This window comes from Nyctibius grandis, chromosome 30 (assembly GCF_013368605.1).
Source record: "Nyctibius grandis isolate bNycGra1 chromosome 30, bNycGra1.pri, whole genome shotgun sequence".
In the NCBI taxonomy this organism is placed as follows: Eukaryota; Metazoa; Chordata; class Aves; order Nyctibiiformes; family Nyctibiidae; genus Nyctibius; species Nyctibius grandis.
The window spans coordinates 3478915-3505082 of NC_090687.1; the positions used below are offsets into that span (position 1 = coordinate 3478915).

At 41.1% G+C, this 26168-nt stretch overlaps 1 protein-coding gene across 1 annotated transcript in view; it reads right to left on the reverse strand.

Moving 5' to 3' along the window:
• Positions 1-26168, reverse strand: part of GSG1L (GSG1 like) — a 54251-nt gene that overhangs the window by 21030 nt on the left and 7053 nt on the right. The window contains exons 2-3 of the mRNA XM_068420049.1: positions 17051-17098; positions 2700-2852 (exon numbers count right to left, since the gene is read on the reverse strand). Of these exons, the coding sequence (XP_068276150.1) occupies positions 2700-2852; positions 17051-17098 (201 nt within the window). The remainder of the gene's footprint in view (positions 1-2699; positions 2853-17050; positions 17099-26168) is intronic.

Consider the following 26168-nt stretch of genomic DNA (forward strand, 5'->3'; position numbering starts at 1 on the left):
GAAGTTAGGAGGTGGAAAAAGCAATTCACATCAGAAGAAATTATATTTTGGCAGGGTGGGCGGCCTAATGGGAGCACAGCAAACTGCAAACTGGTACACACCTTGCTTGTATCTGGCTATATTTAATTTCCAGAATTCACTGGGAGCTTGCTGTAAATCAGTGGATTTTTCTCCAGCTGACAGTTATGCCATTGATCTTAAAGTTTGGGGTTTGCTGTTCCTATACCTACTGTCAGTAATTTTTCAACCTGCATAAAATATTACAGACTGCCCTGAGACATGTCATAGTCACTCAGAGCCATCAGGAGGCTTGACGTGGCCAGGACTAGCTTCAGCAAGGCTGTTCTGCTCTGTTCTGTCATGCAGAACCTTAATGGGGTTTCAGCAATGTTCAGACCTTTCGCTGTGTGGGAGGCCGGGCTAACAGTCCACCGATACAGGTGAGTAGGAGGTCATCAGCAAGTCCTGCTGTAACACAGGGATCATAGTGAAAATGGGGCATTTATTGCTTTTTCTGCCTAATGGCAGGGAGGGTCGGGGGCGGCCATGTATGTGGCTGTGCTGTCAATGGCATTATGCCGTGTATAAGCTATAGCAAAATAATACGAGTCTGTCTTTTGTTGTGCTGCTTCATGCACTTTTGGTCTGGTTTGTTCCTGATGCCACCCATCAGTTTGGTCTATTTTAGATATACTTTGCCAAGTGCTCCATGGGGATATCCTGTGATATTTTATGGTGTACATTTAATGGTCACGTGTTGGATAAAATGACCTGCCTGTAACATAAATCAACAAATGGCGTATTTACAATGTCGTCTTTTCCTCCAACTGGCTGCTTAAGGCTGGGCAAAGAGGACAAAATGCTTGTGTGCCCACCCACCTGGGTCTGGGCAACAGGTGCTCGCAGGTGGAAAATCCTGATAATGTGGGGGACTGGGGTGGGTGGGAGTGCAGAAGTACTGGCCATTTATAGCTGTCTTGAGATCATTAGTCTTGCAGGACCAGAGCTGTTTCTAGGAGAGCTTAAGGAATTAAATTTGGAAAAGATGATATATTTTAAAGCATTTTCAGATACTGTTACTAAAAATACTATTTATGGAATGTATCACATTAATTAAAATGCTTTATTATAAATATTACATGAGATGTATTTAAGTTGTTTAATTTGTGTAAGGTTAAGAAGAATACCACAATGTCAGTGTCGTGGGGTTTTTTTAATGACTCATAAGAGGTTAAGTAACAATGATAAGTGGCCACACTGTTAGGATAATTTTTCTGAACCTATAGATGTTGAACTATGAGAATATGAAGATCCCGTTGCACTTTTTGGAGGGAACACTAGCATGAATTTAATGAGAGGTGTGTTGCTCCAAGGCAAAGCCCTCTTTGTTACCTGATTTCTATAAAACTGTGAGATTAAAATATGCTAAGATTAAATAAATATACTTCTTTCCTCTGAGATCTCTGTTGCTGAAAAAAACCAGCTAGCACTGTTTTGATGGGGTTTTTTTCTTCCTATTTTTCTATCCTTTTTCTTTGTAAAATTTTAAAGTTTATATTTGGAACATCATGGCAATGTAATTATAAAGAGGGAAGGAAAAATAAAAACAGAAAGGTGTGTAGGAAAGAAAACTTCATAATTCTTACAAAGCTTAAAACTGCAGTTAATGGTGAACAGAAAGAGAAACAGCGTGGAAATAATTGTTTGAATGCTGAAGAATTCCACATAGTTTGATTTTGAAAATTGAACTGACCTTTTTTAAACCCAAGTTACATCCAAAGCTGGAAAATATACTCTGGCAAGTTTTACCAGATTTTTTTTCGTCCTTTCAGCTCCACCTCTGATCTAAGTTTTGTACCACTAACCATATTTCACAATTTGAAGCTATCCCTGCAGATAGAAACTCCTTACAGAAATGTACATTGCATGTTGTAATCTCTTTCAGCTTGAAATACAGCAGAATAAAATGCATTTTTATTGCAGAAATTTTCTGCCAGTGAGGTCCATGATCACAAAAGCCAGCGGTGGCTGGTTGCTTATGTAAATCCTGGGAAGTGGAGTTTTTAGCCAGCACAGAAGTGAAGGGGTACTTCATTACATGGTTAGATTTGATAACTTCTTTTAGAGAAGTGAATTCCTCAAGTTCGTTCACTGAAGGGCTCTGAGTACAGACAGAGCATGAACATAGCCCGAAACAGTTGTTCTCAGAGATGTACATGTCCCCACATTACTCTTGGGGTTGCTCCTAAGTGAGATTATCAGAACCCTTTTCATTCTCAACTTTGCTAATGAACAAGATGGGCTTCTTTGGTTTGAAGCATCAAGCCTTTCCCTACTTTTAGGATTAACACAGAAAAAAGAGTTTTCAACACTATCTTTTTCATTTTCTATTGGATATGAGTGTGATGATGCTGAAAATGGAGGCTCAGGCTATGGGTACAGTAATGGCTGTGTGGGCTGGGGGAGGCTAATGATGCATTGCCACTGTGAAATCAGGAATATGTGTTTTCACTTCTCTCTGGCAAGAGGCGAATTTATCATACAGTCCTTGTTCCAAAGGAACAAAAAATTGTAGTGAAAAATGCAGTAGTTAAATGGGGATAAGAGAGTCTTGTAGCCCCCAGTTTTTATTCTTTTAAAGTTTTAGAATTTTGTTTTATCTTGGCTCCGTGGGCAAAAGGGAAGGGGAAGGTTCATACCTGAAAGCACAGTGAAGACTGCAGCAAAGGCATTTAACTTGAGCCCATCTATCACACTGCTTGAATGAAAGAGCTCGAGGCACATAAGGCTGAATCCGACGACTAACAGCATGATGTATAACACCTCGGATACTACTGACAACCACAGGACACCTGCAATGCACAAGAGCAGTGACTGGTCACTTATTTGGTAAATACTTTCAAGAGGTAAAGTTGGTAAAAATTCATTAGAAAAACAGGAATATCTAGGAGTAATTAGGTATTCAGAAAGTTTAATTTTAGCAAACCACCACCCAGACTCTGAAAAATAGAAGTGGTGAATGAAGATGTGAAGAATGACAGGGTGGTAAAGATACTGCACAAAGCTGTTGCCTAAGATCCCAGCTTGGCTAAAGGACCTCTTTGGCTCTTATGACCTAAAACATAGGACACGGAATCAATTTTCCATCCCTATGTCATGGTCCAGATGAGCAGAATCTGGGATACATGTGGTGATGGCACATATTACCTTACAGTGTATGGGCTGGTGGGAGATGAACAGGCTTGGATACCTCTTTTCCATGAGACTGTTCAAAGAAAACATTTTCAGTCCAGGATTTAAAATGCTTATCACAGCATAGCATTGGGGCCAGTTATTAGAAACTCTTTCTCACAGAAACTGGTGTCCTGAATGACTGTTCTGGCTTGGAGTGTTTGGATCCACTGCACAGATCTCTGCCACTGGGAATATGTACGAAAATTGTGAGAATACTGTGGGGTGGAGCCAGTTATTTATAACATACTCGGTTGAAGAGCTGCAGATACAAAATTTGGGCTGCCTTCTGTTTTCTCAACCCCTAGGTACGATCCCTCAGGTGAAGGGCAGTGTTGATGTGCCTGATTTGACCTGCACGTTCTGCAGGACTTTGGGGTCATGCACAGGTAAGGGGTTCTGGCAGCCTTTGGTAGTGGTCGGCTGAGACCGATTCATCCGCTGTAGCTGTTGTATTTGGAAATTTCAGCACAAACCCTCTAGCAGGATCTGCTGAGTCTTTTAAAGTCACCAAGCCATGGGGTAAACTTGAGAGGATGGTAGCAGATGATAATATTGAGCCCCTGCCAGATTTCCAATCACTGTTTCAGCATGAGACTCTGCTAGAATTCTTCAGTACATTTCCTAACCTGATTGCTAGAGAATTCACCTGGAAACAATGAGCAGTGATGGAAAATTTCAGCCTAAGCAGTTGAAACATGGAAAGTTAAGCATCTGAAGACAATGGCTTATATTACAAAATGTTAGTTGTAACCATAGAGACTGCTACAGCCTTCACTTATATTAATACATTCTCTCCTCACTGTAAGAACATGTGTGTGATAATGCCTATAGCTGAGCTTATCAAACCAGATATAGAGTCTTACTTTTGTCAAGTATTTCAGTGTCCTCTTAGTGACTGGGATGATCCCAGCTCACATTTTGTCTGGGAACTTGTCTTTTTGTAATTGCAACTAATTAATATGTGCTATTAGTTGTTGGTACCGTATCTGACCTTTTGAGTTTTTAAACAATACTGCAGAGATAGTCATAAATAAACCTTTTAATTTCTCACAGTGACTTTATGTATAATATTGCATCTATGAATAGCAAACAGCTGTTTATCTCACTCCTATTAGTCAGTTTGGTACCAGGGCAACTGGCACACTCTTCCAAAAAGAAATACGATTGAGAGACAGCAAGAGTGTTGTTCTGCGATACAGCAGGATTAAGAATCATCCTATGATTTTTTTAATTGCACAGTTGTTAGGTCTAATGTGCTGCGGGGAGCAGCTGGAGAGAGGAAGAAGTTAGCTGGGGTAGGGCTAACTGGAGTAGAAACAGAGTTGAACTATAGCTCTGATGAACAGCTCAGTGAGACATGAGTTTTGCTGTCGTGTTGAAACCTTGTTCCAATGAGACACAAAGACTGGGTGAGTTTCCTGTGGAAGGCATAGGCAATTCTTTCTTCTTTTTTGAGTCCTGTTCCTATCTGGAAAGGAACTCTGTGTCTAACTCTCATGTCTCATTTCATGGTGTACACAGAATATCTGCTCTGCGCCTTGTAAAAATGCATTTAGTGTGGGGGAAGATAAGTCACACATGCAGTGTTTGCATAGTTCTGAGTATGTCCTGTCCTGCCTGCTTTGATTTTGAATTTCATCTGAAATAATAACATCCAGAAAATGCAAGCTATATCTGGATTTTGCATCCTCCTGTGGCTGCCAGAAGCAGAACAGTTGATTCAGGTTATTAATTCAGGAGACAGCATCTTTCTGTTCTGTGCTGATGGTGAAGTGGTCTCCCACTGCTCTTCTCTCAACATGAGATTCATGAGGCAGTCACTTGGCATCACTTACTTCTGCTTACAATCTCTTACAGCCTCCTTCCTGCAAAGCAGACAGCTCCTTCTCTTGAGGAGACCTCAGTCATTCCAGGTGACAGGGAAGAATCTTTCCAGAGGATTTTTCTCTTTCCCTGTCTTCTCTGCTGTCACCTTTTTTTGTCCGTCTTATTTCCCACCAGCCTGTGTCCTCTGCTCCAGGGGTTTGTATGGCCTAACTCAGCTTTTGTGAAAAAATCTCTCCTTCAGAAGAGTCCGCACTTGATTCATTTGGAGACTCCTACCTGGATGGTCTGTATCTGAGGGTCTGGATTCTTATAAATCACCTGCTTTCTCTCATTTTTTGTCTTCATCCTGTTTATGTGTTTTCCTTGCCTGTTCATCACTGACTGTTGTGTGTGCAGAGAAGGTGCTGTGGGTTTGTGAGCAGAGCTCAGCTGGGATGCGCCTGTTATGCCAAGGATGTTCCTTGTTAATGCAGAAAGATTTCAGGTTCTGACCTGCCTCCTCCTCACTACATGCAGCATTTGTCAGACAGTGTGTCATCCCTCCTCAACTTGTAGGAAATAATGCTGCGACATCATTGTGGCAGCAATGTGAGACCTCCTAGGAGAGGAGAGTCTTTTACTTTAAAACAAAACTAAATCAAAACTGATTTCACTTACGCTCCCGAACACACATTCTCAGAAGCATGAGTATGTGCAAGGAGTCCCTCCAGTATGCAAGCACCAAGACACATGTCAATCTTTCCAGGATTCCCTGAAATAACACAGAGGATGCTAGCTGTCGAGTCCTCCTCATGTCTTCTGGGCTTTTTGTAGGTTAGCAAAAACGTGCTAGGTTTGCATGTTCCTTTTTGTCCTGGCTAGAAGCTGACAGTGACCTGTCTTGCTGTTCTGTCATGTCTCTGTTACACATCATAATTTACTTATTGTCCTGTATCTCCCAACCTGGTGTCTGAGAAGCTGCAGGTAGATGGGCACTAGGATCTTGATGACCTGCTAATCCCTGTACCATCAACACCTGGTATTCTAATATGCTTTATCCTGCCATTTTTTACTCTGGTGCTTCTACACCAACCAGTCTATCACATCCTCCATAGTGTTGCTGACAATGATAGAGTTACTTTTGTGTACTGTGGGCCACTTTGGATCTTTGCTCCTGCCCCACAGATATTATGTTGTATGTCACAGGTGGGATTGTTCTGAAGCTGAACACCACAGACTGTGAAGCTGTTCCTGGAGGCAAAGGAGTCACCATCTTGAGGACAACCTCCTTGCAAAGTGAAAGCACTGGAAGTACAGGACCTGGGCTGAGCTGCTCACCTGGAACTTTAAATGGCAAAGCTGGGACTCATGGCAAAATTTCACATAAGTCAACTTACATCATAGGACTCTTACCTCAGAAGGAATCATATCACCTTCGTATCATCTGATCTCAAGACAGGTTGCACTCTACATGATCACCAGCTTTGCCGAAAATGTGAAAACACAGCCCTACTGAAAGCACATTTTTCATCTGTGCTTCTGTTGTTGTCTGGAGATTCTGATTTCAAAAGAAGATCAGTAAACTAGCTGGGACATAACTGAACTTCTTCATGTCTCTGAGCTATTGTTATTTCTTCAATAATGTGCTGAGAAATTGTCTTCTCTGTGGAGTTCACGGTGAAAAGCATCAGTGCCACCTCCTCATGGACTTAGCCACTGAATCAGTATTGTTACGTGCCAAGGAAATTCATTTTCCAGGAACCCCAAGTGAAGTGAACACACTCTTCATCGTGACTGAAAAGATAACTGTTACCCACATGATTGCTGAAATTTTAGGAACTCAAGTACATCATGAACCATCTGACAAGATCAGTTCCTTGCATTTCTGCCAGACAGTGGAGGGCAGCATCAACATTTTGAAAGGACATTCATAGATTCTGAGTGCAATTCTGCAAAGCTGGTGATCATGTTAAGTGCATCTGCCAGAGACAACGTGTTAACAAAAGGATGTTGCAGACAGTTCTGACTGAATGAAACAAAATGAATATTTTTTCAATAGTGAAGTAAAGAAACTTCACCTCAGCCTGCAATGAGTCTCAGTGCTCAGAAGTTCTTCACAAAACTTGAATTTATTTCAAGTCAGCCCTGATCACCAGGGAGGGTACTGTAAATGAACACACTATTACCTCTCACCAAGGAGCACTCTGAGTCAGGAATCTCCAATGCTGACTTTAATTTGAAATAGGAATTCTGAAAAAAGTCATAGAAATTCTTCTTAGAAGAACTTGAGGCATTGTACCACATTTAAGGGCATTCTTGATTAAGGAATCCAAAGAACAGTGTGATTAATGACTTCCAGGAATTTTGAGCTGATTTTTGACTGTTTGGTGTCTAAGTTAAGAAGTATAAGTATGAAACTTGGAGTAACTGCTGTTGTTGACATAGGTCATTCTCTTGGTACGCATCTGGCCTTTTTCCTTTGGAGTAAGAAAAACTAAGGACCATTCACAATACCCTGAGTGAAAATACATATCAAAACATCTAGTATTCTTTGTTCAAATTCACTGCAATTTCCTATCACAAAAAAAGCAACAGTTGCTGACTCCAACTTTTCTGTGAGAGCGCTCTGGTTAAAATGACCTCAAGAATGTCAAGAAATTACTGACACGCACTTCTGTGCTCTTTTTCCACAACATGAAAAGATGATTCTTAGTTGTCTTCTGCTGCTTATTAAAGCTATTCTCAGATTCATTAGCAATTCAGACTGAAATACAGAGGACTTGGATACCATCTAAATGAGACTGTGCAGGATGATAAAGAAGCATTTGCTGCTGTTTCTGGAACCACAAAGTTCCATAATTTCAATTACTGTGGTGCTTCTGAGATTAATACAGCCAACAAACCAGTTCTAGAAAGTTGAAATACACATCTATACCTCCTACCACCTACATTCACATGCAGCCATGGAGTTTTATGCTAAATATGTATGATTATAAACTTGTCAGCAAATCGGAAAAGTTGATTTTTGGTGCCAGCTCAGTATGCCAACAGTTTCTGAGGCCAGATTGTGAGGACCTATCTCCAGATGAAATAATGATATTGAAATCCCCTCCTGGCTGCATCGCCAGGCTGGTCAGATCATGAAAACTACTGCCAAAGATCTAATATTAGTACATGCTCTCAAGGCAACACTGAAGAGGTGGCCAACAGAGAAATTGCTGTTAGAGTTCAAAGGATTTTTAATCCATAAACATGAGCTGTTTGCTCGTAAAGGATCTCTTCTGGGAAAATCACATTGCTATTCCTAAAGGAGACTGCTGAGTCATGTTAGCTATGTTATATGCAGCATAGGTAGGAATTGTGTGCATGAAAATGTCAATCACGCATTTTGGCTAGTGGCTTGGAAATTACGCCAGCATAAAAAAACCCATAAATTAATGTATTACCTGCTAAGCTATGTGATGCTGCCTGCTGAAAGCCCCAGCATTCCCTGAGAAATGCCCAAGATGCAAAAGTCCAGAGTCTGTATTGATTTTGGAGGGCCCTTTCAGATGGAAAATTAGCTTCCTAATTGGGATAAACTCATATTGAGAATGCATCAGTGGGATTTTGTCTTCCTTAGAAACACCTACTGCCTCAGTCTCTGCTCCCTCCTGAAGATGATCTGTGGTTACTGCTTACCAGCCCTTCTAATAGCAGCACTACTCTCCTGGCCAATGAGTTCAAGGATCTGACCAAAGCAGCCTCATTTGAACTGTCACACTGTGCCATGCTGCCCTTGAGCAAGTAATCAGACTGGACAATGGTGCAGACAGCCAAGGAGATCTTGAAAAGGTTTTATACATGTCATATTCTTCATAACTCAGTGTTGCACATCTGCTATGAGAGTGAGAGAAGTCAGTCTGAGCTATGACGAGATATCATCTCAAGTCCCTCCTCTGTCAGTTCAACCTTGATCTATCTTAGAAATTCTGATACAAGCAGGTGGAGGCTTTGTTCTTTTTTTTTTTTTCCTACATCACACTTCATGATATAACAAAAATCTAGTTCTCAGAAAGATTCTGACCATCCATAGCCTGTGGTACCTGTGATGGTCTGCCACATCAAGGAATATCTAGTTCTTTCTTTAATACTCAATTCCAGAGCTAGTTGTGTCATACTCTGAGCACACTGGCAGCTCCAAAACATGTAATAGGTTTTTATGGTGAGGACTTCGTAGACCTAATGGGTGTTTGATCTTCTTGCACTACTGGTTTTTAAGATGTTCTGTTTACCTATGCAGAATGGCATTTTCTCTGTGTTTTTGGCCCTGCTTTGTTCCTCCTGGTCTATATTTGCTGTCCCTATGTTTCTTGACTCTGGCTATCATTGCTCTGCTTTTCCAGACTTACCCACTATGTTGAAACTGACACCTGGATCTCAGTTTAATCTCTCCTCTTCACGTTTAGTGCAAGAGAGAAGAGAGGAAAAAAAATATATAAATGGGTACACATTGAGAAATATTGTGCATCTTGTTTGGGAAAAGCGTTAAAGTAAGCTTGAAAGGGCCATGTAAATCTTGCACTTTCTCTTCCAGTTGCATTCTGATGCTTTTAGTCATTTGCTCATCTCTGCTGCTCCAATACTGGGAATTACAAGCAGAAATATTGGAGTGATCAATAAAAAATGGTGAAAGGAATAAACATTGAGCATGCTGTTGTGGCTGGCGTAGGGACTCAGCTCTGAGCAGTCAGCCCATCTGTTGGTTAATGCAGTCTCATAATATCAGACCATCTGCCTGCTCCTCTTGTGCTGCAGTGTAAAAAAACTGGGAGAAGTAGACCACAAAGCTATGAGAGATGTTCCTCCAAAACAAAGCACCATGATCCTAAAGGCCATCAGAGTTACCTAAAACTATCTGTTATTGTAAAACAATTAAGACAGTCAAGATAGATAAAGGGCCAGCACCCAGACAAGAGACTGCAGTTTGCCAAACATGAGAGACCATATGATAAACATAATCACTAGAGACTGCTTAGGTGAGAGAAGAAATGCCAGCTGTTTTAACTTTGTTTAGCTTTAGTTCTTCATTTTTTTTTTTTTTATTTTGAAAGGTGAGGTGGAGCTGTGAGCTAAATAAAATTATTCTCTCCTACATGATAATGTGCTTTCTATGACTTTTTATGGTTCTGACATTGAGCTTTGTTCTGAATTTAATGCTGTGTATGGCACTGAGCAGGCTGTGGAATATCTTTGTGCCTATATTCTTTTCTTCCTTGTGTGAAAACAGTAGAGTAATATAGTGGAAAAGACCATGAAAAATACTTTAAAGCAGGACTATCCAGTATGTCTTAATAAATGTGTTTGGGGTAAACAGAGCTACTGTGCAGGGTCTGTGGTGTAGTTCCACCCTCAGCACTGGGCTGAGAAATGAATTATGTTCAGACCTTGTGGCTAGCATTCCCCACAGCAGAGAATCAGTGTTCTCCATGCTTTTGGCATTACCAGCGTGAAAAGCAAGGCTGTTGCTTCCTTTTAGGAAACATGAATTTAGCTTGAATTCTGCTATTAAGCATGGCTTCATCTTTGTGTATCTAATTAGCTTTTAAAATAACTTCAATCATTCATAATAGATGTGTAAGAAAACACAGATAAAATGTTAGTAACACTTTTTTTTTCCTGCATACTTAATCCTGACTCTCCTAATGCAAGTGCACAGGTTCTTGTTTGTGTGGGTATGTATATACCTTATTGCAGATATATTAAGAATATTGTAAGCAGAATACAAAATGTTCAAGAAGACAATGGGGACTGTTTTGGAAATCGTACAATCTCTCTCTTCATGGGAGACCCAGTTAACATTTCTTCCCACTGGATGCAGGCCTCTAAGTGGTCTTTTTAGAAAATCTATCCTCTTTTTTTCTTCTCAGGAACCCAGTACACAAAAAAAGGTTTTTTTTTTTAACTTTGCTGTTACGAGTTTAATTTGTCTCTTTTCCAGCCTGAAATTTGTTCTGTGTTGTCCTTCTCATATAAAAAAAGTGTTCCCTATCTTGACCACAACTGTCAAACACTCTTCTCTTTAAATTTTATCATAACTTTTTTGAGCTGGGGCTGGCAGGGGAGGGATGAGAGGTGCACACTGAGTGCTGTGGGTGGGTACATCATGAATACATGTGGTGGCATCATGCCTTTTTTGTTTTGTTCTTTATTTCCTACAATGATCCTAATATTTCTTTTCATCTTTCCTTAATCTTTGCACAGCAGTGAATTAATGTTTTCATAGAAGTGTCTGTCATCGCTCCAAGAACTCTATCCTGAGGGGTAAAAGCTAATTCAGAACCCATCACTATATACATAAAGGTAGGATTATTCTTCATGTTCACCACTTTGCATTTATCAACAATGAATATTATCTGTCATTTTTGGTCACTTGGTGACTGAGAAAGAAAGATTTGTGAATAGTTTAGATGCCTGTAGTATATCTAGTATCTTTAAAGTTTTCACACTCCCTTTGTCCTTTCAGCTGAACCTTTTAATTTCTTTTAATCAGCTCTTGTTTTTCTTATGTTCCCTTCTTCACAACTTTTTTTGACTTTTATTGCTTCTGCAAGGATGTGGAATTTGTTAGTCACAGATACAAGGCATCTCTTACTAACATTTTGAACCAAGTTCCCCACACCGCTCAGGAATAAGTCAAGAGTTACAAGTTTCCCAACTAGTTTCTCCGTGCTCATAAGGTTTGTCCAAATTTTAATCTCTACCTCATACTGAGCGTGACACTTTCTCAGTCTATGCATGGGGTTTTGAAGTCTACTCCTACTGTTTTGTTTTCTGTCCTTATATCTTCTCTGATACAGAGTTTGACCCTGCCTACTATAAGCCATCCCAATGGGTGATCACTAATACAATCCAGTATTTTTATCTCCATCCATAGAGATTGTGTTGCTCATTAATGACATTACCTTGTTATTATGATTCAGCTTTAGTACATGACAGTCTTTCAGTGTAATCAGTACCAAGACGTTATTGTCCCACTAATTATCTTTCTCCCATTAAATTTCTGGTACACCTATTATGTCAGTATCAATTAAAATCAGGCATCTAGTTTCTCTTCTCATTAATTGCTGTTGTAGAGCTGGCTTTAAAAGCATGTATAGATTTGGCTCAGCTTTCTCTTTTTGCATGCTGTGTTTAGGTGAGGTTTTATTTGTTTATTTGCTGTTTGCCATGTCCTATCTTAGTTTTACCAGCTACTTTTCAGATAATACAGAATTTTTATTGCTTCATCTCTACAGGATGCATCATCATGAGCTGTGTAGAGGACATGCAGAAGGCATCTCCTACCTCTGCCAGTACAGTCTCTAATTTAAAAAGTTGTCTGCAACATTTTGGACTGTTAAATGCTCACTAGAAATAAGCATTTTCCTTCTGCAAGGTTTTGCCTTGCCTCAACCTCAGTGGTCTCTAAAAAGTCTTATTTTATGCATGTGACTTTCCCTATGAACAAGTAGAAAGCAATGCAATAAAAGCAGTTGCTGATCACCTGCTGCTTTGCCATTCATTGTGGGTATTATTCCATAGGTATCGCAGCTGAAGCAAGTGAGGTCCTACAGAGCATTAGAGTAACTTAGATCAGGTTGTACCATACCCATAAGGAGTTTGTCCTGTGAATCCTGTCCCATGTTGGTGTGGCCATCTCTAAATTTTGAGCCTGTTCCTGAAGCAACTTCCCAACAGGAGTCCTCGCGCCAGAGCACTTCATTTCAGTATGTTCTGCAGGTCTTTGGAAAGCGCCTGAGTTACAGCCCCAGCGAGCACCATCACAAAAACTCTGGGGGCACCACACTTGCCACAAGCCCTCCCTCTTCCCCAGCAAAGTTCTTCCAGTGAAAATGCTGCTTCCAGCTGGTTTCCACTGTATATAACCCAGCCTTCACTTACACAAGGAGTTTGACTGGTTATGAGTCCTCATCCTCCGACTCTCTGTGTCACTGTGGTTGACAGCTGACATTTATGCATTTATAGAAGGATACAGGAGTTCAAATCCCCACACAGTTCTAGGCAGGGGGAGGAACAGACCTGTATATGTGTATAGCTGTGGTGTTAGGCCAGTCAGTGAAGTAATTTATCAGATCATTTGATGGGACATATTGCTACCTTTTGCTTTTCATTGAGGTGCCACGGTTTCCAGACATAATATCTGGCTTTGGTTTCTTCCTTTTGAATGTATCCTCCATGGCCTCTTGGAAGTCCTCTTGGGCACGGATTTGAAGCAATGGGAAAAGGGAGCTAGAAGGTGCGCCCAAAAGGTGTGATGAGAGGAGGAGGGTGGTGGAATGTGTCCCAGCCAGAGCATTCTGGTTGGGCGCTGCACCAGGGAGCTTGACAGAAAGCTGATTTAGCAAGGTTTTCAACAGCCCAAAGAGGGAGGAAAGGCTGCAAGCTGCATTCAAAAATGGACCAAGTAGCTGAAAACTAAGTGTACTTTTCAGTGTAATACATAAGCATCCCTCACTAAACAGGTTACCCTTTTCTTCTTCGGACATCAAAATGCTCAGCAGGAGCAAAACTTGGATTAAGTTTTGTGGAGAAGATCCCAGGAGCAATTCAGAACTGAAAGATCGGGTCCAGCCTACTGTGGCAGTTTCCTTCTAACTCCTTTTGGAAGTACTTGCTGTCTTACTATTCACATCTGAAATGAAAATCAGAAAATAGCACACTTCGTGGGACCCAACTACATCTGCTTTGTGAGAGCCCATTAAAAGTCCTGGCCGAGGTAACCAGCTATTACCCTATCATTCTTTATCGATAGCGAATGGAAACTCTCATAAGAAATATTTGTGGACATAGAAAATATTTTTTTTCTAGTTATTATCTACCATCAGCAAGCTGATTTTGTTAAGTAGATTTGGCACTAACAAGCAGCAATAGCTAATAAATTCAATGTGAGGCTTACAAGGTTCTGACAGATTGTTGGCAGCTGCCTTAAATGCAGGGAAGAGCTCTCCTAGTGTGGGTTGGAAATGCTTATTTATACTGTGCTGTGGGTCTGTTTGCCCCAAATTTTGCTGCCTCCTTTTAGTAGATGTCATTGGTGCGATATATCTAAAGGGTATAATAACTGATCAGAAATGTAGCATCCAGCTACACTAGAGATCAGCACAAATGGATTAAAGATAGGAAGCTCAAGCATAAGTTATTACATTTTCACAGTAAGAGTAAGGAACATTTTCATTTGTGAATGCGAGATTTGTGGTAAGGATGTAGCTAGGCCTTGCCATAGATGTTTTTATTTTACTGTGAATGTTTCAGTGATTAGCTTTTAGAAGGCTTTAAATATTATACAGAGGTTTTATACTAACTTGCTGTTAATTGGTGAGGGACTCTAGAAGAGACTGGCTACACAACTAGACTAAGTTTGTTCTTGGGCTTCTTTTTAGCGTGCCTTAAATATGAAAGATGATGTGCTCAGAAGCAGGCACAGGCTTCAACCGCCTGTATTTAGCTTTGAAGTTAGTTAGACAGAGGTCTTCTTAGGATCAGGGAAAATCAATGGAAAAGAGAACTTTAGAAAGCCTGAGTGCACCATTGCAGTAATGTATGTAAAGTAAATATGTACGCGTGTAAAAAGCAGTAAAAGTAAAGTAAAAGTAAAAGTAAAGCATGTACGCGTGGAGACGTTTTAGATAATCGAAATCTTGAACAACCCCATTTTAGTGGTAAGGGATGCTAAGCATGTGTATGGAAACTGAATAAGCTGACGTCTCACTGCGCAGATAAGTTTAGTCCAAAAATTCCCAGTTACACTATGGACTGTGAAAACCACAAGGTATTTGTATAACTGAGCTCCACTTTTTATATTCTATGCATTTTATCATATTTCATTTACTTGGGACAGATTCGTGATTCTTCTTCTTGCACTGGATGTAACTGAGCAGTTGACAAGCCTATGACCATTAAAGTCAATGCTGAGTGAGAACATGAAGAAATTAGAGGAGTAGGAAGTTCTTTCTAACTGGGAAAGAGAAGAAAAGTCAAGAAGTTGAATTCTGCAGCAAAAGTAAGTTGCGCATCGTTGACACACAATTTTCCCTTCACATGTGATGAAAGTATCTCTGGACAGTACAAGGCTGATGGTGAAAAATTCGGATTAACTATGTTGCAGTGTCCAACTTGATCTACAGTTGTTTGAGTCAGATGGTCAGCACTTTCCATCTCTGACTGAGCATTCCCCTCTCTTTCAGTCAATATGCCTTACAACTCCATGGCAAGACTTCAGAAACAGTTATAAGTTTCTTTATACCACTACACCAAAAAAGCCTTCCTTCCTCAAAAAGGAAAAATGGAATAGTCTAGAAATACACACTGACATCGTGCAGCAACTCTGGAATTCAATTAAAAAAGAATTGCTGACAGCGTTTCACACAACCGAAAGAAATACTTAAAGTAAATCACTAAATGCTGTTTTGGAAAGTGTGTGGGTGATGCAACCAAGCATTATGCACCCTAATGAACTTGCAGTGAAAACGAATAAAGCACAGAAACATCCCATTGCCTTTCCAACAGACACATTGTGCTTCTTTCGTGCCTGTCTCCTGAAGGTGTCACGCAATGCCCACTAGTCCTTGGACTGGGAAAGGCAGCGAACTACCATTCCCCAAACTGCCTTTTCAGTTCCTCTTACATCTTTATCAATGTCCATCATATCTCCTCTCACATATCTCTCCTTTGGGCTGAAAAGTTTTAGTCTCATCCTTGTACAGAACCTTCCAGAACTCTGATTATCCTTGCTGCTGTTCTGTGAGCTGGACTAAAAAGGACAAAATACCACACTATATTTTATATGAAGGCAAAGCTTTCAGACGTATACAGTCCTCATGCAACAGGATACTCTGCTCTGTTCTCAAGTCCTTTCCTAATGCTTTCTAACAGATAGTTTGTTTTTTGACTGCTGCTGAGTATTGAGCTAGTGTTTTCATAACAACGGTTATGCCCCAAGGTCCCATTTGTGTGTGTAAGATTTAACTCAGAGCCCATTAGTGGCAGTAATCCCAGGACTGTGCTTCCCTTGCGTGCATAATTTATTTAGGTTTACTTACAATGAATTTCACAGAGACTGTGTCTGTTACTGCTTCTCTCACTGAAATACCCCACTGCTTTATTAATGGTAATTGCCCTTCTCTTTCAATTTATCCAACCGATCAGCAAATCAGACAAACTAAGAACAATTGTGCCTTACACCACTTACTATCTCTCTGTCAGACCTGATGAAAGTATTGTATGCCCAAAAGGTTTTGTGATTGTCTCAAGTGATCTAACAAAATATACTGCTTCTTCGTACAAACATGAATTTTCATCACCCAAGCCCATTGTTAGCATGAAGGATGCTGCGAGGCTCGTGCACCTCTTTAGCTGTGGGCAGAGCACTCTGCCTTGAGCAGGGAGCACGATGGGCTCAGCTGCCCAATTTGTTCACTGAACCCTACCCATGTTTTCCTTATAAATGCTCTTTTGAAATATGGGTTAAATTGCTATTCAGAATTTACAACTCCAATACCAAGGTAGAGAAAAGCTTTTCAGCCTGCCTCTTTCTGTGCACTTGAATATATTTTTTTGAGGGTAAATCAAACAAAAAAGCATTTATATGATTCCCTCTTACAAAGAGACGTTTGGTACTGTGACTGCACTTTTCTGACCATAAATGTCTTCCTGGCCTAAGGAAACATTGTAGCACATCCTTCCTCACTAGAGGAAGAAGGGAAATGTCTGTATTACAATCTTTATTTTCTTGAAAAAAAATCATCTGAATGAAGAGAAAATGCTTCAGAGAAATGACAGATCTGTATAAACTGAGTAAACGGCTGTCTTGAACCCTTGGCATTTGTTCCACCTGGCTGTTTGTAACCTGGATGACATGTAGGACCTTGTGTGCTTAGGTAGTAATGTTTCCCTTGACACTAAAGTACAACAAGAAACAATACTGATGCAATTTGTAAAATGGGAAGAAACCTTGACTGTATTGTCTTACCTTTTTCAGAAGCCGGGGCAAGGTCAATAAAACTTCGACATTTTTCACCTTTAAAAGAAAAGGATTATTTTAGGAGACAGAAGTTGATTGATTTTGCTCTACCTTCTCTTTCTGACCTGTGTTGCTGCCATTGCTCGCACCTGAGACCCTACAGGACCCCTAGTTTGTCTCACAGAGAGAGCAGACATTTACCTGCGTCTCCAGCCTGGACCAAAAATGCTATGCTCACAAGGCTGGATTCTCCTTTAGGATTACAGTCCCTTGATCAGGTGTATGAAATCCGGCCAGTGATGAAAACTGTTCTCTCTGATGAGGGGTCCCTGTTGGGTCAGTGCTGCTCTTCCCCAAGGCCAGGAGTAGTGTTGCACTCCAGACGGAGTAGCATTGGGAGGGCTCAGGACTATCTCACTAACACTTTTGCCCTCCCTCTTATCCTCAGGACAATGCCTGTGCCTCACCAGGGTCTGACTGAACCTCCCAGTGCCAGGAAGCATTGCTATGGGCACAGACGTCTCAATAGATAGATATGACACATGTGACTAGGACAGACAAAACCTGAAGCACAAAGTAAGCTTAGCAATTGCATAGAATTTTAAAAAATTGTTAAAAAAGAAAGCAAATGCCTTGCCATGACCATCACAGAGCCCTGTGCCACTCCCTCTGCTTTGCGGCTGCTGCATCCATTTATCATTGTAAATTAAATTTTCTCTGTTTAGAACTCCACCTCCATTTTTGCAGGCATTCTTGAGAAGCCTATTGCTCCTGAGAAGGAAATATATCTTAAGGGTGGATGTATTGACATTTCCTTTTACTTTTTCAGGTAATCAAAGAGATGATAAAATAATTCCTCTGCTCTACGTGCATCCATACACCAGGTGTACACTTCCTTCAGTATGATGTGTTCCAAGGTGACCAATAGCCTGCCTGCCCTGAGGAATCAGAGCCCAGCATGTCTGCCAGAGGTAATGGAGAAGAATCCATTTTGCCCTTTAAGACTTTAATTGATGCAGAGACAGCTTCAGGAAGAGGTTTTTTATTAGTTTTGCTCCATTTTAATTGCATAGTGAAAAGAGTGAGTGAGGAAATGTGAGCCATTAAAAAAGAATAAACAGTGAAATGCTGTAGTGATGTTGAAGTCAGTGTGTAATTTTTTCTGAGTTGTAATTAATTATATGTACAAACCAATATAAGATGTTAATCTTTCTGGCGTCTTTGGTGGGATTGAGATAAACGTAACCATTCAAATGATGTGTGCAGAAATAACAATCTAATATTATAATAGTATTATTACCACATTTATTTATCTTTTGCAGTTTTAAACCTATGCTAAAAAGCGTTGTGTACGTAGTCTGTAGTCTGTTTGTCTCTATATATGTTGCTAGAAAAGCTTCACTTGACATTGAAATGAACGTTTCAATATCTCCATGGCATAGGGAAGGACTTCTACTCTGTGAATCCAGGCACTGTCAAGAGGACATTTAAGTAAAGGAAGCGACACTTGACTTATCGAGCACCATCTCTATTTCAAAAGAGGTAGGTAGGACAGTCTATATCTGAGCAGAAGAAATATTAGGTGAGTACGTTATTAAGTTTTGGGACAGACAGACTGAAAGATACTTGTTGGATCACAGAAATTACAGCATCCCAGAAATGTTGTGTTGATGGGACCCTGCAGGTCTCTTGTCCAGCCTCCTGTTCAGAGCAGGACTATCGCTAACACCTGCTCAGGTCAGGTGTGACTTTGACCAGCCAAATTGTGAAATACTTCAAGGATGATGATACCCATTCTTTAGTGATTGCAAGGATGGAATTTCCCCCCTGCTCTGGTTCCAAGGCTGCATCACCCTCCTGGAGAAATGTTTTCTTATGCCCAGCCTGAACTTCTCTAGCTGCTCTGTCATCTTTGTAGTCATCCTTCCTCTATTTGTAGGGATATGAACAAGCCCAGCTCCCTCAACTACTTTAGGTCCCTGACCAAGAAATCCAGAGAACTAGGTGGACTATAGAAGATACGGTGTTGTAAATAGCAATCATTCTCATCCAGAGCCTCTGAGTTTTAGGGCATGAGGTGTGTCAGGAATGCAGTGACATAAAATCAAGGGAATAAAGGGAGAGTGACCTTTAGATTGGACTTGATATAAGCCAATTAAACAGGATTTTTCATTCTAGCCATATGCATCTGTGGTTTGGGTTTGGTTTTGTGGGGTTATTTTTCAGATGTAAGCTATTACTTTTATCACAGTTTTATTTTGACCTGACTTCAAGCTAACTGGCTAGCACTGAGACATCTCTCACCTGTGGTTGCAGTGAATCTGAAACCGTATTACTGGAAACCTTTAACAAATACTGACTCCCTAGCATATTATCCCAAGACAGCCAAAGGGGAATGGCGTTGGCTGCTACAGAAACTGCGCAGGCTGTTCTGAGAGCTGGAGATACACGGTGCCTCTCGATACATGGCAAGGTACACAGCCTTTCTGATACACGTGGATACTGAGGAAGCTGATGGTACCATAAATGTTTGGCTGCAGGTGCCTTGTCTGCAGGACAGGTGTAGAGAGTGTGATCACAGGCTATTTGGAGGAATGTGCATCCTTGTCCTCCCTTAAATCAGCTTGCCCAGAACACCATCTCTCCCAGGAGAGCTGGCTGTGGCTGAGGCCTCCAGTTTAAATAATATGGACAGAAAATGCTGGAGTGTACAAAAAAAGTCCTTTTGGAGCCATAGCACAAAGAATGACTGTAGAATGGAGACAGAGAAAAGTCTGGAAGGAGGCCACTTCACTTTCAGTGGCTGATATCTGGATTGTGCCTAGCTTACTGCTAAAGTTGTGGTAGGAACTGCACAATCAGTTCCTGATGAAGAACACTTCCCTTCGTTGTTCCTGGTGCTGGAGCACTAGAAAACCCTCCTCCATTTTCAATGGTAACCACTGGTGGTATTTATAGACCATATTCATACTTCAACATGCAGACATACATCTCGCTGAGAGCGGAAGATGTCAGCAGTGCTTTCACTGTTCCTCTTAGGATTTATTCTAAGTTATTTTGGGGTATCTTGTATAACTGATCTCTTAAGCCCTCTTAAGTTTAATTTTAGACTTGGCAGAGTTTATCCTGCTGTGCTGCCCTTTTCCAGATGCATCTTCTTCTCATAACCAGGCTCCTGGAGAGTCTTTAGAGAGTACAGAAAAGGCTGTTTAGAGATGCAACAAGAATAGCATCTAGGATTCATCCCCCTGATAGTCCTGCCTTTGCCCAGTTGTGGCAGCGATTCTGACAGAGGAGAAACCCAAGGAGGGCTCTCTCCTGCACGTAACTCGCATAGAAAGAAGAAATGTGTCCTAGCTTGAATGATCTCCACTTCCATGCAGGACCAATGGCCATGTAAGGTGCATGTGAAGCTCTCTGGAGCTCAGCAGGCAAGGGAGGAGAAATTCCCTGGGTCTTAAAGTCCCCTGGGCTCAGCTTCCCAGGAGCAGGCACAGCATTTCCTCAGACAGGCTCATTGAGACTTTTCACATCTCATGGCTCTGCAGCTGTGGAAGCTCCCACAGCACTGCAGGTCAAATGTTTTCCAGCTTCTTAGTAGTTTCTACTGAAGAAAGCTTGGCTTTGGGCTTCTGTGTATTCTTAGGAAACAGCGTACAGGAAGATGTGGATTTTAGCACTGCATCAGTCCCAGGGACACAGAGGGAAAGTTGTGGCAGCATAAGGAGATGATCTCTCTGTCTTGCTTCCAGCATGAGGCCTGTGCTCTTTCTTCTCCTGCTGCTTACAGGGTGGTGGGAAGTCCTGAGCTTCCAGCCCTTCCAAGTCTGTGGCACATACTTGTCATGAAAATTGTCTCATGTCTGCAAAATCAAATCATTTCAGGAAGAAGCAGAAGACTGTGTGAAAGGTGGGGCAATATGCTGGTAGAGCTGCATTCTGGAGAAAGTAAATGAACTGGTAAGGAGTAAGACTGCTGCAGGGATGGGAAGGAGGCACTGTAGGGCACTGCTGACAAGTAGTGGCATATGGTGGAGGGCGTCACCCCCATGTCCTGTCACTCCATATAGGCAGACCAGTGCCCCAGACACCTCCCTTGTCCTAACACATGGAGGTGGTGGGGCTTGTTCCTCTTACCTTCCTCAGGCAGAGTTCAGAGACATCTGTACCTCCCTAACCTGGACAATAATTTGAAAGCAAAAGCTGAGAAAGAGGAGTGGCTTTTCCAAATCCCCCAAATTCAGTTCTGCCAGAAAATTAAGACAAACAGGTCCCATAGAGCCATTAGGTCTGCATGGTATAGTGGCTCCAGGGCTGTGGGCTGCTTTGCCCGTTATGGTCTGCACACCTTGTTGTGGGCACAGGGAAACTGCATTGCAGCGGATTGGAGGTGCCCAGCTGCAGCTTCCAAAGTGGATGCAGGCTGATGTTGTTCTATGTGTCTGTGGAAGACACTAGGGAGCAATTAGAGAGCTATATAGGGAGCAATTAGAGAGCTATTAGGGCAGCTGGAAAGGCAAATCTAGGTGCACATAGATTGGGTCTGGACTATAGCACACCGATGTACTCCCAAGCTCAGTGTGCACACTGGAATCTGACTTCAAGGCTTTGGGAGACCCACATGTTTTCTACTGTTTCTTCCACCCATTGTCTGAAATGTGTGGTTGGTTTGCTGCTGTCTTCAGGACCCCACACTGCACAGCAGTGGTTGAATTTGTCCAGAGCATACCTCAGTAAACTGGTGGTTTAGACTGGAAATTGGGAAGAGGGCAGAAAACACACCAAAAAAAGCCTAGGCTTTAAGGCAATATTGTAAGTTTATAAGATGGCTGTTGCAATAGCAAGGACCAGGAGCTGATGTCCTGGATCATACTTATCGGTCTTACATTCTGGAGTTCTCTCTGAGCCAGTGATAAATGCCTCGTTAATAACCAGGGCAGCAAAATAAAAACAACTCTGAAGAATCCCAATTTGTATGTCTTCCAACTACACAGTTTCAAAATATTCTAGTTAATTTGACTTAAAAGAAATCTGGTAGTTCTGACTGAAAGAAGGATCTCTAACTCTGCTTTTCATTTTGCAAAAAAAAAAAAAGAGAAAGCTGTCTGTATTCCCTTACTCTGCATAAAATTTTGCGAGTTCAAAAGTACAGTTCTGATGGAAATTTAAAGGATTAAATTTCATTTAAACAGGATTCCCTTTTAGTAACGCTCTGGCTTCCAGCCTACGAAAGACAAGGTCCCCTTTTTTCCCAATAGGCCCTAACAAATCTTTATCTCTCCAATTATATCTGGAGTCATGTGATTCTGATGAGATCCCACATCATCTACTGAGAATAAAATCATTGTATTTGTCTAAAATAAGGTATAACCCTCACGGGATCCCAGCCTAGACGAGGCTGAGGACTGCAACACAACTTCAGTGAAATACAGAAAATACAGGTTAATGAGCTCACTCAAACTGACCTGTATCAGATTAATTAACGAGTGAAATAGTCCATTTTTGATTAAACTGATCCCAGACAGACCATTTAATTGATTTTTTTCTAATGAAAATCAAGTATTAATCTGCAAAATCAACATTTTTCCAGTTGACCATGTTGATTTTGCTGGAGCAATATTTTCTTCTGGAAAATAAACAAGTTCATACAGTATTACACTAAAATATGTCTTGAACTATGAAAACAATTGCTTACTCTGACAGCTGTCATTCATAGCTGCTGCCCTTCAACATTTCTTTTGCTTCCAAGTAACATGAGAATTTGTTCAATTTCTCAGCCTCTTCTGAGATAACTAACAATCTTTTTCCCTTTTGGAGTTGTTTTTAAATCTGAATGCTATGCTACTGTTCTCTTTCAGCAAACTCAAACTCTTAAAACTTTCTGTCTTTTAAAGTGGAAAAGCTTAAAGCTTTCCACTTTTCCATTTCCAGTATGCATTTTTCCTCAATTCACATATTCCCAAAGGAATGGTAATAATTTCATTAGAGGGGTATCATCCACGCTTTGGAGTTTCCCCTCGGTTTGTTGGAGCAGTAGATAGCTGGGCAGATTTGTGCTAACTGGGACTATGTGCCATGGCAACTGCATTTTCTGCACTGAAACTCTCCCTGATGTGAAAAAAATCTTGCACAGTATCAGAAAGCAAGCATCTCCACAGGCTGCTCTCAAATCATGTCTAATTGAAACACATCCAAGTCCCAAGACTCATCTGATTATCTTGGTAAGACCTGACAGATGTGTACACACATCTGTCATTTGGAGAGCTAGAAAATAGTTCAGATTTCTAAATGGTTGGGAGAGTCAAGGAATCAATGGTGCTGAGAGAGGCTTTCAACGATTCTGGTGTCAAATTAGACCTGACTTTATAATCTGGAAAATGTTAAATCAGACAAAGAGTTCTGAGTTGCTTTAAGCATTTCAAACCACGGAATGGGAAGAGGAAGGTTTTTACCTGTTCAGCCCACAGGTGACCATCTGCCACACTGTGCTTACTCTGTGCTAATGTAAATATGCCAAAATAAACTAGTTATCGGGGATTCACTATCTGTGGAACTATAAGGTCTCCCCAGAAAACTGTGAAAGACTAGAAATTATGTTCTTCACACAACATGTAGCTGATATATAGACCTCATTGTATGAAGTCTGACAGGCCTTCTACAATCTTCTGTGTGACTGCGTTAGCAGTTCCATTCAGACTGGTGATTAACAAAGATCAAAGCAGTGGGTAACCAAAAAGACCCTAAAGCCCTCGTTGTAGAAGAGATGTGGTTTAATAGCTCCCACTCTTTCCAATTATTAGCTGTGGATCAATGTGAATTCTCTTTTAACCATGCCATGCTTCTCTCCAGATAATGACCCACCAGAGTATTTGCATTGGATCTGTGCCCTAGCTCTGGAGATACATAAGCTGGGCAGGCTGAGATGAAAGTCACTGGCAGCAAAGGAGGAAACTTTTTTTCATGGATGGGATTACTCCAGAAAATGAAAACATCAAAAGCTGACATGTGCCAAAATGGAGGGAAAGAGAGATTCGGGACAGAGCATTACTCTGATGGCATGGCATGTCCATGTGAACAGGAGTTCTGAGGCTGCAGCTTGAAACACTTGCAAGTGGTTGGAGGTAAGACACAAAGGGATTGCTGGAGGGGGAGGAACCTTGAATGTCAGAGCTGTGCTACATGTGCTACATCAACCTGTATTTCTTCTCCGCAGTTAATACCATAACAATATTTCTTCCCTGGTTTGCCTGTCTATCTGCTCTCTCTTCCTCTTAGCCATTGCAATTTAGGCTGCCTGTTTCAAAGTGAACTCCAGAAACTTCTCCCACCTCCTCTACCCAAAGATGCTCCGTCGCTTTTTGGGTTGAGGCGTCCTGTTTTTCCAGGCAGGCACACTTGACTTGGAATGTGGAAACTGAGATAACTGTAACCTTTCAGCCACAGACTTTTAAAGGAAGTACGCTGCAGTACACTGCAAATGAATATCCAGTTTTTGAAATCAAGTGAAAAAAGTTGTTCTTGCATTTCCTCTTGTGAACCTGATTTCCAAGCTTGTACCTAATAACTTGGCAACAAGTTTTCATTTAGTGGTTTTTGTCTGGCCAGGTGATGCACAGTGAAATCAGGTCGAATGACAGTATGAAGTGTTTTTTGGTCTCTCCAAATCTAGTGAGCCCAGGCATGGTGGAATGGCTCTGCTTCCCAGACAGTTTCCCACAACGTAAGCATGATTTGGGTCCTTTTCCCCACCAAATGCAGCCAAATGCAAGGTGGAACACTTTAAAGTGAATTTTGTTTGCCTGTGACTATTCTACAAGCCATGTCATTCCATAGTAATAACATCTGCTGCTTATTTTTTTTACTGTCTTCTGTAGTAATTTGTAAGCTAGATCAGCAAAGATTTATATTACCATTTTGTTTACCAACAAGAATACTAAGTAACATTACACCAATTCATGATTAACAGAGGATCCTGCTAGAAGCAGCCTTATTCCCTCGTAAGTCCCCATTTTGAGATCTGTCAGTAAGCCAGTTCTGTTAATTCCATGTAAGGAAAATTTTAAAATCAGGATTGAGTCTGGTGTAATTTAAAAACCATGGGGATACCATGATGACTGATATTCCATCCCGTATTTATTTCTGTAGCTCTGAATGCATCTGGTCGTATTTTGCACTAATTGGCACTGGGGTAAGCATCTCAGTTCTCTTTGAAATATGGGACCTATGTGTTAGTCTTCCAGCACTTTGAAGTTTATTCTGTTTACAAGGAACTACCAGAACCCCTCAGATGCCTTCTTTAAGGCTACTGGGTTAAATGGTTGAGGACAGACATATCCAAAGAGAAAGCTCATGAGGTGTAGAGAGCAGCTTATCAAATAAGGAGTGGTTCACTGCCTAGTCCCTTACTTTACTCTGTTATGAGTCTCAGCCTGCAGGGACTTTGTATCCACATTTTATGTATGACAGATGTTCATACAGCTAGTCTGTCTAGCAGGATCAGGAGGACTAAAATCCAAAATTCCCAGTGCACTGCAGACACAAAATATCCCTAACATCCTATAAAAAACCTGAATGTCTATAATAAAGCAATCACCACCACAGAAACAGCAGCTATCATGTACCACAGGAAGAGAGCAAGACTCATCATGAGGAACACGAACAGATCTGAAGACTCTTATCATATAGTTTGAATTCCTACGGCCAGGCCTATCTTATCCTGTAAGCAAAAAAACAGGGATTTGTTAGGAGGAGTTCACAAGTGCTTTTCTGAAATGGGCCCTTCCATGTTGTAAAGGAAGGCAAAAATTTGTTACTATCCCTGTTATCTAGCCTGAGGGAGATTTCTCTTCTGATCCCAAATTAGATCATCAGCCTAATGTTCAGTGCATGAGCAGACATACCAATTAGATACTGAGAAGCTGTAATAATGTCAATGGCAGCAAAGCAACCTCCTCACGTACTGTCTCCACCTGTAGCCAATTTCTGATGCTTTAGAAAGGCATAAAACCCTGCAGAAAACGTGATATGCATCTAGTCAGCAACCATTTTTTTCTTGGCTCCCACTGGTGACCAGTGGCAACCCTGAAGGAGTGATGTCATGTAACAGAATAAAAACATGGTGCGAGCA